Consider the following 14,065-nt stretch of genomic DNA (forward strand, 5'->3'; position numbering starts at 1 on the left):
GGGGACACAGGGGGTAATAAGGGGTAACAGGGGGACACAGGGGGACACAGGGGGTAACAGGGGGTAACAAGGGGACATAGGGGGGTAGAGGGGGACACAGGGGGACATAGGGGGGTAGAGGGGGACACAGGGGGTAACAGGGGGTAACAGGGGGTAACATGGGGACATAGGGGGGTAGAGGGGCACACAGGGACGTTGTTAAAAAGCCATCGCAGTGAATCACACAACATTATACTTTTTTAATTAGCCGCTTGAGGGAAAAGTCGCAAAGCATATTTGCCCGAATGGAAACGCATGATTTAACACAATGTCCCGCTGTGTTAAGAGGCCAAAATCAGTGTCAATCCCGTTGTTTTTTTTATCGCGACTTCCAGTTGGCAAAAACCCGTAGCAGATTACGACAAACATTTGCCAGACCTCGGACAGAGCGAGTATCACCCTGAATCACTTCACCGTGGGGTGCTTCTCATTGAAGCTCAAGAGCCTTTCGTTCCCTTGGCCCGACGCAACCCTCTCAGTCGGTCCCGACTCGAAGGGCAAGCGGACACACTGCCATCTCACATAAACCCCCTCCTTTCACTAAAGAGGATCAGGGGGCATCTACATTGTTCCAATCTATTTTTTTTTTCATTAAAACAAACTATTTATTGAGCTGTTTTCTAAGCCCATAGTATATTTGTCATGGTGTTTGGGCATTTGGCATAAAGATCTCAAAAGTGTTTTTAGGCTGTTTCTGTAAACATTTGCACCGGCTCCAAATAAGAAACCGGATCTCCAGTCTCCTGTAATGTTCACGCGACAAACAACCCCCAAAGGTGTGGATAATTGCCCACGCGGTGCACAACTCCCTCGCGTCAACACACCTCTGAATCGTCCAATGGGAGCACCTCTATTTTTTAATCACTCACCCGCCTCCGCTGTATGACCAAACAGCTCATCATAAACATCCAGACCGCAGTGCTCCGCAGCCCGGTGTGTCCTCGGGCGTCTGGGGCAGTTTGATGTCTGATGGTCGGAGGGACGGCGCCTCAAGGTGACGCAAACATCATCTACAACGTCATCTGCATCACCTCGTCGTGTGACTGAGCGCAGACAACGTGTTCGCTCCAGCGTGAACGGCAACGCGGGCGGCGTCTTAAAAACACACCGGTCAAGGCGTCCGTTGGACGTAGACGGATTCGACCGGTCCGGGGGTATACTGCCCATCTCCCCAAATTGTGATTGCTTGCTTGGAACTCTTCCCAGACACTCTCTGGGTAAAAGTGAGTGGCACACCCGGCTGATTGCCAATGGGAATTACGGGAAGAGAAATACTTTGATCTGGAAATAGCTGGATCTCCGTGGCGTTGGCTCTTTATACCGCAACCTCGACTTTGAGTGGGCATCTAAGTGAATGCTTGTGTGAAGAGCTCATAAAATTCATATAGGTTTTCATTCTCAAACTCTCAAATGTAATAAACAGTTGACTAAGGGTTATCAAAAGTTGTCAGGCCATTTGGTGGGGTAGCTACAAAGGTATGGGTGTTCATGTTAACTAAAGCATTCATTTATAAATGTATACATCAACCCTTACCCTAACCCTTATGCTAATGATATACAATAATGCTTACTACTGCGGTTATTTTATGAAACCTTTTCCTCTGCTGAGCTGGTCCAGATAGGCTACACCGAAGCACTGAGTAAGCAGATTGAATTGTCTGGGTAATGGAACTAACCCAAAGGGAACGCTTCAGATCTGATAAGCAGCTTGGGCCTGAATATTTCTCCCCAATGAGGAGGGCTAAAACTAAAAGGCATTGAATGGATTTTGATTGATTACACATTAATTAATTACCCATATGTTCTGGATCATTGAGGTTCCCCATCGGTCGGTAAATTGTGACATGCGGCTGAAATATGAATACAAAATATGACACTAATAATTACGTAGCCTATTTATTCAGCTACTCGGAAGGTCCATGCAATTAAGATGTTTACTGAACTGTGTAACTCGTGTCGTTCTCGTTTACACCGAGAAGAACACGTCCAGAGCGTCACTAGGGGTTTAATGACTTGTCCCACATGGTCAGAACAAAAATGTGCAAGTTTGAAAAAGATAAGACCCGTACGTCAGAAAAGATGTTCATAACCACACCGCCAATCCGAATCCAGTGTTTGCCCTGGAAATGGACTGGCCCATGTCTATAACAGTGTCACTTTAAAGCCTCGACTATACATCATAAAAACAGCCTTAATCGTAAACACTGGCTCTGTAAATACAACTGGAAGTGTCCTCATCTGTCCCTACTGAAGACATAACTGTCCCTAATGCCAATGCAACAGTTGAATCAGATAGAGTTTATGCATGCATGTAAATATTTTGCCAAGTGTATGCATGTATATGCAAACACACCGTATGCATGACATTTGTTTGTTACTTTTAAAAATGTGAGCAGGGGTGGCTTGATATAAACTGATTCTTTTGCCCCTACATTTTGGTTACGACAAATAGAAAATAAATAAATAAATAAATAAATAAATTCATTCATTCATCATTCATTGTTTCCCTTAAACTTTAGTAGAAAACCCCTAAATCCTACGGTGTCCATATCATGTTCGCCAAAAGCTCCATCATCTCTTTAAACGACGGAAAAGCAGCGCAGTGTCCCTGAGTACCCCTGAAACATGAGGGGAACCCATCTCGATCTCCACTAGTCCCTCTAATTCAGTGATCTGACCAGATGACTCAACGAGAGCGATGCCCCAGCCGAGGCGTCTGGAAGGATAAGCGCTCTCTAAGTGTCTGGGCTCGAGGACAGCCACAAGATGAACTGCTACCCCGCGGGCCGCAGAGCTGCATCGCCGTATTTAATATCCTCTCTAGGCTCTGTACGGACCGCAGAACAACCCAGCTGTAGATGAGTGGCTCTTTAAAGGACCACTCATCTACAGCCGGGTTGGTCTGATTTGTTCCACGGTCGCTACTGAGCGCCGAATAATCCAGCCCTGGCCGAGTGGCTCTCAGTGCCGTGTGTGCGTCCACGCACACACACATTCCTTCATTTGTGTATTTGTTAATTGTAACTTTACTCCTGTTGGGGCCTCTTGGACCAGATCCACATTTAAAATAAGTTATTGTTCTTTGTTGTTTTATCTGGAAAAATAAAGGTTAAGCTCTCTACAGAGTTAACCGCCATGCTCACCACAGTCTGCAGCTTGGAGGGTCGGAGGTTGCTGAACGGGAAGACGATCACCAGGAACTTCTCCAGGGTCAGGTACGTCAAGAGGAGAACGGACACCTGAAGGAGCGGCGAAAAACAACCCTTTGTTTTTACTTTTTATGAAAAAAATCTGATCCAACTTTTGTCTGGGGCACAATATTGATTAATTCATTCCTATGAAGATATGTGAAGCATCTTTTTATTAAAAAAATCTGATTAGACTTTTGTCTGGGGCACAATATGATTGATTTTAAGATACCGGAAGCCTCCTAAGGCCATTGTTGTAGTAAAATAGAAGTGCATTCACCACGTAATTATTCATTCTGTTCTGAGCGTATGTGGGCATGGGTGTGTTTGTGTGTGTGTATGTGTGTGAGTAAGGTAGTGAAAGTGCGCCTACGAATGCTTTTGTTTAGGTGTGTGTGTGTGTGTGTGTGTGTGTGTGTGTGTGTGTGTGTGTGTGTGTGTGTGTGTGTGAGCATGTGGCTAAGCATGCGCGCGTGCGTGCATATATGGTTGTGCACGTGTGTGTATGTGTGTGCACGTGTGTGAGTGAGGTATTGAGAGTGAGCGATGCGTTCGTGTAGGTGTGTGTGTGTGAACACGTGCGTGTGAACGAGTGTATGTGAGTGAGTGTGCGATCGAGTGAGTGAGTGAAAGTGCGCCTACGAATGCTTGCATGTGGGTGCGGGTGAACATGGGTGTGTGCGCGTGCATGTACACGCGCCCCATGCACGTGACGGGGGGGGGGGGGGGGGGGGGTCACCTCCGAGGAGAGCATGGCCAGGAAGCCCATGGTCCTGCACTCCACACTCTCCATCCACACCTGCGCGTTGCGGTTGTACTCTCCGCGGAACTTCACGTCGAACACGCCCACGAAGAACAGGTACACGCCCATCAGGCAGTCGGCACCTGGAAGACAGCACGCCACACACTGTCAACTGCTGCCGCCGTGCAGGGGGGGCCATAGGCCTTCAGGAGCGCACAAAGTGCTGTGTGTGTGTGTGTGTGAATGTGTGTGAGTGTGTCTGTGTGTATGTGCAGGCGTGGGCGTGTGCGTGCTTGTAAGCACACACTAGGTGTGTGTGTGTGTGTGTGTGTGTGTGTGTGTGTGTGTGTGTGTGTGTGTGTGTGTGTGTGTGTGTAGCGAGAGATAGGGAAGGGGAGAAGCACCCAGGGGTGAAATTCTGATCCTTTAACACTTTTTAAATTTCACTGAGCAACACACGCGCACACTACACTAACACACACACACTACACTAACACACACACACACACACACACACACACACACACACACACACACACACACACACACACACACACACACACACACACACACACACACACACACACACACACACACACACACACACACACACTACACTAACACACATCCACACATACCTACAAAACAGAATGAAAGATCCCAGCAGTAGCAAACAGACTGTAGTGTTGGGGTCTCAGTAGTAAACAGAGTGTAGTGTTGGGGTCTCAGTAGTAAACAGAGTGTAGTGTTGGGGTCTCAGTAGTAAACAGACTGCAGTGTTGGGGTCTCAGTAGTAAACAGAGTGTAGAGTTGGGGTCTCAGTAGTAATCAGAGTGTAGTGTTGGGGTCTCAGTAGTAAACAGACTGCAGTGTTGGGGTCTCAGTAGTAAACAGAGTGTAGTGTTGGGGTCTCAGTAGTAAACAGAGTGTAGTGTTGGGGTCTCAGTAGTAAACAGAGTGTAGTGTTGGGGTCTCAGTAGTAAACAGAGTGTAGTGTTGGGGTCTCAGTAGTAAACAGACTAGTGTTGGGGTCTCAGTAGTAAACAGAGTGTAGTGTTGGGGTCTCAGTAGTAAACAGACTGCAGTGTTGGGGTCTCAGTAGTAAACAGAGTGTAGTGTTGGGGTCTCAGTAGTAAACAGAGTGTAGTGTTGGGGTCTCAGTAGTAAACAGAGTGTAGTGTTGGGGTCTCAGTAGTAAACAGAGTGTAGTGTTGGGGTCTCAGCATACAGACGATAGTGTTGGGGTCTCAGTAGTAAACAGAGTGTAGTGTTGGGGTCTCAGCATACAGACGATCGTGTTGGGGTCTCAGCATACAGACGATAGTGTTGGGGTCTCAGTAGTAAACAGAGTGTAGTGTTGGGGTCTCAGCATACAGACGATAGTGTTGGGGTCTCAGCATACAGACGATAGTGTTGGGGTCTCAGCATACAGACGATAGTGTTGGGGTCTCAGCATACAGACGATAGTGTTGGGGTCTCAGTATACAGACGATAGTGTTGGGGACTCAGCATACAGACGATAGTGTTGGGGTCTCAGCAGACTCTAGAGCAGTGGTGGAAGTCTTCCCCTGGTCTGCGATTCTCTCTGTAACCCTCTGGAGCAGTGTGACAGAAGGGAGGTTGGCCTGTCAGGACTGATCAAAACGCTGCCAGCGTCTCGCGCCGTCGGGTCCACCTCTCACCTGGCTGCCGCGCAGCTGTCAATCAGGCCAGGGTTACGTGTATGTTTTGACATTGTCTGGTACTCTATGTTCTTCACTGCTTTTTGCTTGCACAGAAACAGCACTTGGTTTGAACTCATGGTCTGCCTCGTCTATCTCAAGTTGCAGGAGGGTCGAAACTTATACCAGTCTCCGAACTGTGGGGTCATCTGGGGTCGTTGGAGACCGCTGCATATAAGCTATATGCATAAGGCTGTAGTGATGAGGGATACATTTTCTTCTGTTAAGAAAATGTAAAGAGGAAAGTGCTTCACAAAGCACGAGGGAACTGCTGTGAACCACTTAAGCTGCTCTCACACCGCCGCCGCCATTCATTTCAATGAGGGAAGGGCGGCAGAGGGGAGGCGGTTACAACAGCGGCTGTAGACCAGGAAGCGGTTCACCGCCCACGTGAACGCGCACAGATTTGGCCCTACCGCTCAGCAGCGGGCGGGTTATCAGGGCGGTTGCCACGCGGCGGTGTGCAAGCACCTTTAGTGTGGCGTGACGTTGACAACAAGGTGTGTGGAAGCAGACGCAAGCTAAAAAGTGTGGAGGTGAAAAGGGGTAGGGGAACCTCAGCCTTTTTTTTTATTTTGCATTTTTATGCTTTATGATAGAGTGAGATAGACAGGAGGGTTTGGGAGAGAGAGAGGGAGGACATGCAGCAAAGGACCACAGAATCGAACCCGGGTCGCTGCGATCAGGACCGAGCCTTAATGGTACACGCTCTAGCCGGTGAGTCGACGGGCGCTCCAACGGGCACACAAAAAGAAAAAGGAAAATGCCACTGGGTTTGGTGTGACGTTGAGGTTGACTACATCTTGCATGGAAGCAGACGCAAGCTGTGGGGGCGAAAAAGGGGGAAGGGGGAAACTCAGCTGTTTCAACACGCTCACTCTCACACAATCACCCCGTCACAGACGCTCTGAAGGCTCCGCGGCGTCCGGTACAAACCCACAGCAGAGCACTTTGATGCACGCGGCGTGGAGGTTGTTCTCGGCCCGGATCAGCGACCGCATGCCGATGACGAAGAGGTTGCCGAAGCAGGTGATGAAGGCCATGACCCACACGGAGACCCGCAGCACCAGGTTGGCCAGCAGGTCCTCGAAGGAGGAGATGCCGTCCGTGTTGGGCTTGCAGGAGCGGACGTGAGGCGCATACGAGCAGTACTGGAAGCTCTTGAAGTAGCTAGGGAGGGAGGGAAGGGGGAGGGAGGGAGGGAAGGAAGAGGGAGGGAAGGGGGAGGGAGGGAGGGAAGGGGGAGGGAGGGAGGGAGGGAGGGAAGGGGGAGGGAGGGAGGGAGGGAAGGAAGAGGGAGAGAGAGAGGGAATGAAGAGGGAAGGAGGGAGGGAGGGAGGGAAGAGGGAGGGAGGGAAGGAAGAGGGAGGGAGGGAGGGAGGGAAGAGGGAGGGAGGACGGAGGGAGGGAAGAGGGAGGGAAGGAAGGAAGGAAGAAGGAGGGAGGGAGGGAGAGGGAGGGAAGGAAGAGGGAAGGAGGGAGAGGGAGGGAGGGAAGGGGGAGGGAGGGAAGGAAGGAAGAAGGAGGGAGGGAGGGAGGAGGGAGGGAGGGGAGAGGGAGGGATGAGAGAGCAAGGTAGGGAGGGAGGGAAGGAAGAGGAGAGGGATGAGAGAGCAAGGTAGGGAGGGAAGGAAGAGAGAGGGATGGAGGGGGGGAAGGGGAGGGAGGGAGGGAAGGGGGAGGGAAGGGGGAGGGAGGGAAGAGGGAGGGAGGGAGGACGGAGGGAAGGGGGAGGGAGGGAAGGAAGTGGGAGGGAGGGAGGGAAGGAGGGAGGGAGGGAGGGAAGGAGGGAGGGAGGGAGGGAGGGAGGGAGGGAGGGAGGGAAGGAGGGAGGGAGGGATGAAGCATTGGTAAAGTAAAACAGTAGAGGAATGTTGATAAAAATATAAACACTCACTTTAAGATCCCGAAATACGTGTTGATACCGTTCAGGTCGAGATGTAAATCTGCTTTTATTTTGTTCAACTCTCCTCGCTGTGTAGGCGAGTTTCGAAACTGGGCGGTCGATGTGTCTTTGTTTGTCTGACACAAGTAAGCGCAGATGAATTGCCCTGTCTCGGTATTATTTATCCATCAATGAACAAACCCAAAATTTTCGATTCTGTGTTGACAGGCCACTGAGCACTCTCACAGACTCAGAGACTGAGAGGCTAAATGAAAGAATCTTAAATTACCCCTCTGTCTAAAACGCAGTGATCATCTTACACATGAAGATGAACGGATGGATCGCCAACGCAGTTTCAGAAGGCGAGTATCGCGCTAGAGAGGGATGAGTTGGGCAACAAACATCACTGATTTACATCACGACACATCACAACGTCAGCAATAAACCGTCTTCGCAAACCGCAAAAAACGCTGTGAGGCGATTGCATGAAAGATTTAGACAAAGCACTAAATTAACCAAGCCCGTATGAAAGTTTGATGGAATATACCACGAGAGAACGATAATCAACCATAAACTATCGTTGGACGGCAGACACATATTATTTCGCGTTTTGTCCTTGACTGAACTGCAGTAAGCTATGTACAGAAGCTACCAACTGATTTACTTCCAGTACTTAGTTATCACTTCATAATCTGCTAAATTGATTGGCAAACTCTGAGCTTTCTCTTCCGCGACCGCCAGAGGCCTGACAGCTGTTGGTACTGAGACGTTCTTCGGTTTGGTCTACCGGGATGTCTGAAACGTGACTAATCTCGTCTGCATCCACAACGTCTCGATTTTATTTCCATCTGCGCTGATTCCCATACCCACTTATGATGTAAAGGGGTTGGGTGAAAATGAAGAAAGGACGCTATTCTCACCCCATTGGAACGATCCTTCATGGCCGGACATACAGAGCACTCATTTGCCGCCAGTCGCGTTTAAATAAGTGTTGTTAAATGAAATGTTCTGAAACTAAGGATAAGGACTCTGCGGTTTGGTTAGTCTTTGTTTGTCTGAGTTATTTCAGCGTCAAATCGATATTTAATTTTTCTTCCACGGAGAGTTTACCTGCTTTCACTTATTTCAACTAATTGTTTTGGAGAAGAATATGATTCGTGGAAAATGTGCCTATGTCGACTGGCAACCAAGGCGGCCTATTTTGCAAGATGAATAAGCAGCAGTGTTGTACCAGCATACAATTACATTCAGAGAGGGCTGGTGAAGGTAGCAACAAGGTGGTAGGGATACATACATATGGGAGAGGTTTCCCATTGGAAGAAACATCTTGGTCTGGACGTCAGGAATCTCAATCCCTTCAAGTGCCCTTAAAAGAACAACACAACATATAATTTGGTGAAAGAACCATCTACCTGGATGTGATGAGTGAGTGAGTGAGCGAGCGAGTGAGTGAGCGGGTGAGTGGGTGAGTGAGTGAGTGGGTGAGTGGGTGAGTGGGTGAGTGAGTGAGTGAGTGAGTGACTGGGTGAGTGAGTGAATGAGTTTTCAGAATAAAAATGTATCTTCCACTAGGAACTTACCTTTTGCCGCCTGAATCAACATAAAGTCTAATATATTTTCATAAGATGCAACGGGTAGGCAGTAGATATGAGAGATTGGCAGAGGAAATGAATCAACGTAACACTTAACTTTTGGTAGGAAGCAGAAGCAGATAAGCAGAGAATGCATTTCCTGCAGTGGTGAGCGCTGTAGTGCAAAGTGATTGAATTGTTGGCATCTCTTAAATCAAGTTTTAAAATTCGAACATAGTTCGACATTGTAAAGTCTATTGGAGTAAACAATCTGAACAAATGTCCAATAGCTGGAAACAAATAAAGTGTAAGAGGTAAAATTATAAAGTTTGAGTGTGTGCGGGCGTGTGTATGTATGTGTGTGCGCATGTGTAAGGGTGTATGCATTTGAGTGTACTGTGCGCGTATATGTGTGTACGTGCATGTCTGTGTGCGTTTGAGTGCGTGCACGTGTGTGTAAGTGTGTGCGCGTGCATGTCCAATGTGTGCCTGTATACTCACAGAGATCCCAGATGGGTCAGGTGCCTGAAGAGGTCGGGATTAATGTGGAGACGTGGATTGTGGGAAATATTTCTGTGAACAAGTGAGAGGATAAGAAACCTGAAGCAGGAGCTGAATGCAGAACACGGAGGAGAGCGCTTCCTTACAGCCACCTGTCATCCAACCCTTCAATCCACACACAAAGCTCAAAAACGTCTGGGTCACTCAAGGGACACAACAAATGTTGACAGTTTGCTGAATGTGTTTTTTTTTTTTAATGGCACACGTTTTTCCGTTCTGGTTAATAAACGAAAGGCTCAAAGTAATTATCTCAGTCGTACAGATGGACAGAATACGCTTCTACGAATCCAAAGCACCCGACAGATTTCTGAACATATGGGGCCCGTTTGATGACCACCTCAAAGATAAATAATTGTGATTATATTTAATTGTTTGTAATATTGTGTAGTGATACCCAACCTTGTGACATCTTGAAATAGGTTGTACTATTTATTCAGAGTTTACCTGTATCCTAGTGATACCCGACCTTGTGACATCTTGAAATAAGTTGCACTATTTATTTATCTGGCAGCGTTTCTTCTTCCTCTACTTTGTTGTTTTTGTTGGGTCCTGTCTCGTTTTTTTTTTGTCTTTGATATGAAACAGAAAATAAAATAAATAAAAATGAGGGGCAGTGAAGCCAAAGTAGTTGTTTGTTTTCGTTTTGAAGGTACAGTCTGTCCTATGGCTGGGTACTTGAACATAGTCATTCAGGCCATGTTGTCACTAATAATAAGACCAGACTTTAAAGGCCAAATCCTGCTTTTGCCGGTCACTGCCAAGTTGTTTGCGAATGTTCTGCTCTGCTCCTTACTCTCTGGCTTCTCTGTGGGACATAAAAGTGCCCTTCCTGAGGCTTTGTGTTGGCATGTGGAGCGCCGACCGGGCGGTGGTCGATGTTGAAGTCTACATCCAGGTGAGGGATAAACTTCTCAGACCCTTATTGTACAATGCAACCATGTGTAGCGCATTAAATATATAACATCGCTTATATAGCGCAACGTTTGTACTAGTTAATATAACAAAGTTGGCTAGGGTCGTAACTATGGTTTTAGAATTTGAGCTCAAAGAGTAGAATAATTTAGCCTCTAAACAACAACAATAAAACTGAATCGTATAAATATTGAAACCAATTTCTTTGGTTGGAGAAGCAGTCCCTCCATTAATCACTTCCATTGGCTCCACAACGGAAAAAAAAAAACATGTGCTATTAAATATGCACCTCCTTCCTAAACCTTTCATATAAATGTCTTGATTTCAATAAAATCAAGAGAAACTAAACAAGTGGCTCCTATGCGATGGTGCCCTCACATCAAACAGCAAATTCAGACAGACGGACCGTCCTCCGCACACAAAGACACGGATCAAAGGATCCATTAAGTCCTCGATTCGAAGGAGCTGGCACGCTCCTTCTCTCCGTTGTGTCGCTCGCCTTCCATGAGGTCTCTGACGAGGTCCCGTTCGTTTGAATCTCAAACCATGGCAACCTCACCGGGGCTGGGCTCTTATCCTCAGCAGCCAAGGGTTGTGCTTCATACCTCACCCCTCTCAAGAGCACATGTAACCCCCACATAATGCGGCCTCAGCCCCCCCCCCCCCCCTCGTCCCCCCAGCGCGCCGCCCTCAGTTACTCACAGCTTCAGTAGAGTCTTGGACAGACTCTTAAAGGTGTCCTTGGGCAAGTCCTGGATTCTGTTCCCTGACAGGTCCCTGGAAGGGGGGAGGGAGAGGGAGGGAGGGAGGGAGGGAGGGAGGGGGGGAGGAGGGAAGGGGAGAAGAGGGGGGGGATGGAGAAGGGAAGGGGGGAGGGGTGGGGGGAGGGGGTGGTGGGGAGAGGGAGGAGGGGAGGGATGTAGATGGGATGGGTGGGGGTGAAAGGAGGGAGGGATGGAGGGAGGGATGAAGGGAGGGAGGGAGAGATAGAGGGAGGGAGGTGGGAGATGAAGGGAGGGATGAAGGAGAGATAGAGGGAGGGAGGTGGGAGATGAAGGGAGGGATGAAGGGATAGAGGGAGGGATGCAGGGTGGGGGAGAGGAGGGAAGGGGAGAAACGGAGGGGGGGATGGAAAAGGGAGGGGAGGGGGGGAGGGAGGGAGATAGGGTGGAGGGAAGGATGGAGGGAGGGAGGGATTGAGGGAGGGGGGAGGGAGGGATGGATGGAGGGGGGAGGGAAGGGGGAGGGAGGGGGGTGGGGAGGGAGGGGTGGGGAGGGATGGGTGGGGAGGGAGGGGTGGAGGGGGGAGGGAAGGGGGGAGGGAGGGGGGAGGGATGGAGAAGGGAGGTAACAATCAGACAATAAAACAAGCATAAAAAAAAGGAAAAAGGAGAGAAGGAACACAGAGAGAAGGAAAGAGAACAGGAAAGAAAAACAAGTGAGGACGAAAGAAAGGTTTGTGCAAGTTCTCTGCTATCTACGCCTGTAGGCCCTTGATTTAGAACGACATAACCGTGGGTTAGGTTGCAGAAATAAAAACAGGCTGGCTGTGTGACTGGAGGAATATAGGAAGAAATAAAACTTGACTTGGTAGTTTAAAGCCGGCAACAGAAGGTCTGACAGGTGCTTAATGGGCTTATTTCTGGTTTAGTGTCCTCATCTTGGGTCTGACTTCACAACCTCCTAAAACACTGCCAACCTCCTAAAACACTGTTTTCCTCCAGTTTGAAAAACTACCCGACGCGTTAAAGAACTGTAAATGTTATGTAAAATGATTAAAAATGATTTAATTCGATTTTTAATCCAAAACCAACATGATTGTGTGTACCGCTGTCCCGCGGCTCTTCCATTAATTCAATTATTCCCAAAACCGTTATTGTAATTTGGGGCCAACTATGCTAACAAAGCCAACTAAGCTGCCAATCATTGCCAGGGTGGCCACTCGGTCGGATAATGAGTTCCTAAATTAATTGTATCAAAGTTGTTCCCGGGGATGGAAAGGTGGGTGAGGTACTCACAGTTCAGCCAGTTTCCATAGCGACTGGAAGGTGTTCTCAGGGATGGTGATAATCCTGTTGTCCATCAGTAACCTGGAAGAGAGAGAGAGAGGCCCTGCATCAGAGACACTGCCCCGGAACATAGGTGTATCAGCCCCCAGAGTCTACAGTAGATGGACTCAGTACACTAGAAGAGAAAAACTGGTGCCGATCGTGTGTCTTTCAGCACCCAGATTCTACAGAAGAAAGTAAACTAGAAGCAAAACACTGCCTCGGAACATGTCTGTAGACTGTATCAGCCCCCAGATTCTACAGTAGAGAGTCAACTAGAAGAGAAACAGTGCCCCCGGAACATGTCTGTATCAGCACCCAGATTGTACAATAGAAATACCTAGTAAATAAGAAGAGAAACTTTACCCCGGAACATGTGTGTATCAGCACCCAGATTATACAGTAGAAAGACTCTGTAAACTAGAAGAGACACAATGCCCCGGAGCATTTGTGTTTCAGCGCCCAGATTCTACACTATAAAGATTAATCCCTGTAATGGCCTAGGTTTCTGCCGTACTACAGATCCGAATTATCCAAATACATCTCAAAGGAGGCCGGAAGGACTTTACAGCCAATTAAAAACAAGCAATTAACCAAATAAACCCTAATGAACCAGCAAACTAGTGACCATATAAGGAGTCCCACATCATGAACCAGTGGTCGTCAGCGCTCTTAATGATGCTAAGTCTTTTAAGGGACTAATGAAAGGATCGTTTGGAACAATGGAAACACAGACATCAACCCAATCAGCCTCCTCCGCACGTCTGAACCTTAGCGCTCCGTGTGGAAATCACTCATCAGCGTTTGGCAGTGTGTCCAAGTTAGCGGGGGAAACAATTCGTCCTGAGCTGCTGAACGGTACATCATGTGAGATTATGATCAGAAACGCAACCAACAAGAGGCCGCTGGTCTTCTGGAGAAGGACCCCATGGAGATGTCAAATCTGGCTGAGTCAGGCAGTAGCCTCCAGCGAGTGGCACCCAGAACACAGGCAACAGAGACTGCTGACTGGTCTATCTAACAAACTATTTAATAAAACAGTGACCACAGGGACTTCCAGGTACAAAATAAGTAACAAGAGAGGGGACACTAGAGTCTCAAACCCTAGAGGATTCTTGTTCCCTTTCCTATGCCAATCTAAGGCACAGACAAAGTTCTTTGAACAGGAACGCCATAGGATCAAACTTTTGTACTTAGAACTTTGTGATAGAAAACCTCTTAAAATGTCCCAGATTGCTGTATCAGTGGGTAATAGGTTGCTAACACAACCATAACAACACCGGTAATTGGCATCCAAGAGTTTAGAGCCGTTTTAGTTTCTGTACTGTTTTACGGACACATCCTCGCCCTGCTCCTTAAGTATTATTTGTTTCCATTATTCTGTCCTTGTTTTCTGTG

General features: G+C 48.1%; 1 protein-coding gene across 4 annotated transcripts in view; it reads right to left on the minus strand.

Moving 5' to 3' along the window:
• rxfp2a (relaxin family peptide receptor 2a) overlaps positions 1-14,065 on the minus strand; it is a 53,507-nt gene that overhangs the window by 3,663 nt on the left and 35,779 nt on the right. For all 4 annotated transcript variants that reach the window (XM_056595061.1, XM_056595063.1, XM_056595062.1 and 1 more), the window contains 7 exons: positions 12,638-12,709; positions 11,322-11,396; positions 9,648-9,719; positions 8,870-8,941; positions 6,631-6,860; positions 3,967-4,112; positions 3,183-3,278 (listed from right to left, as the gene is read on the minus strand). In XM_056595061.1, the coding sequence (XP_056451036.1) occupies positions 3,183-3,278; positions 3,967-4,112; positions 6,631-6,860; positions 8,870-8,941; positions 9,648-9,719; positions 11,322-11,396; positions 12,638-12,709 (763 nt within the window). The remainder of the gene's footprint in view (positions 1-3,182; positions 3,279-3,966; positions 4,113-6,630; positions 6,861-8,869; positions 8,942-9,647; positions 9,720-11,321; positions 11,397-12,637; positions 12,710-14,065) is intronic.

The sequence above is a fragment of the Gadus chalcogrammus genome, chromosome 7, assembly GCF_026213295.1.
Source record: "Gadus chalcogrammus isolate NIFS_2021 chromosome 7, NIFS_Gcha_1.0, whole genome shotgun sequence".
Taxonomy (NCBI): domain Eukaryota; kingdom Metazoa; phylum Chordata; class Actinopteri; order Gadiformes; family Gadidae; genus Gadus; species Gadus chalcogrammus.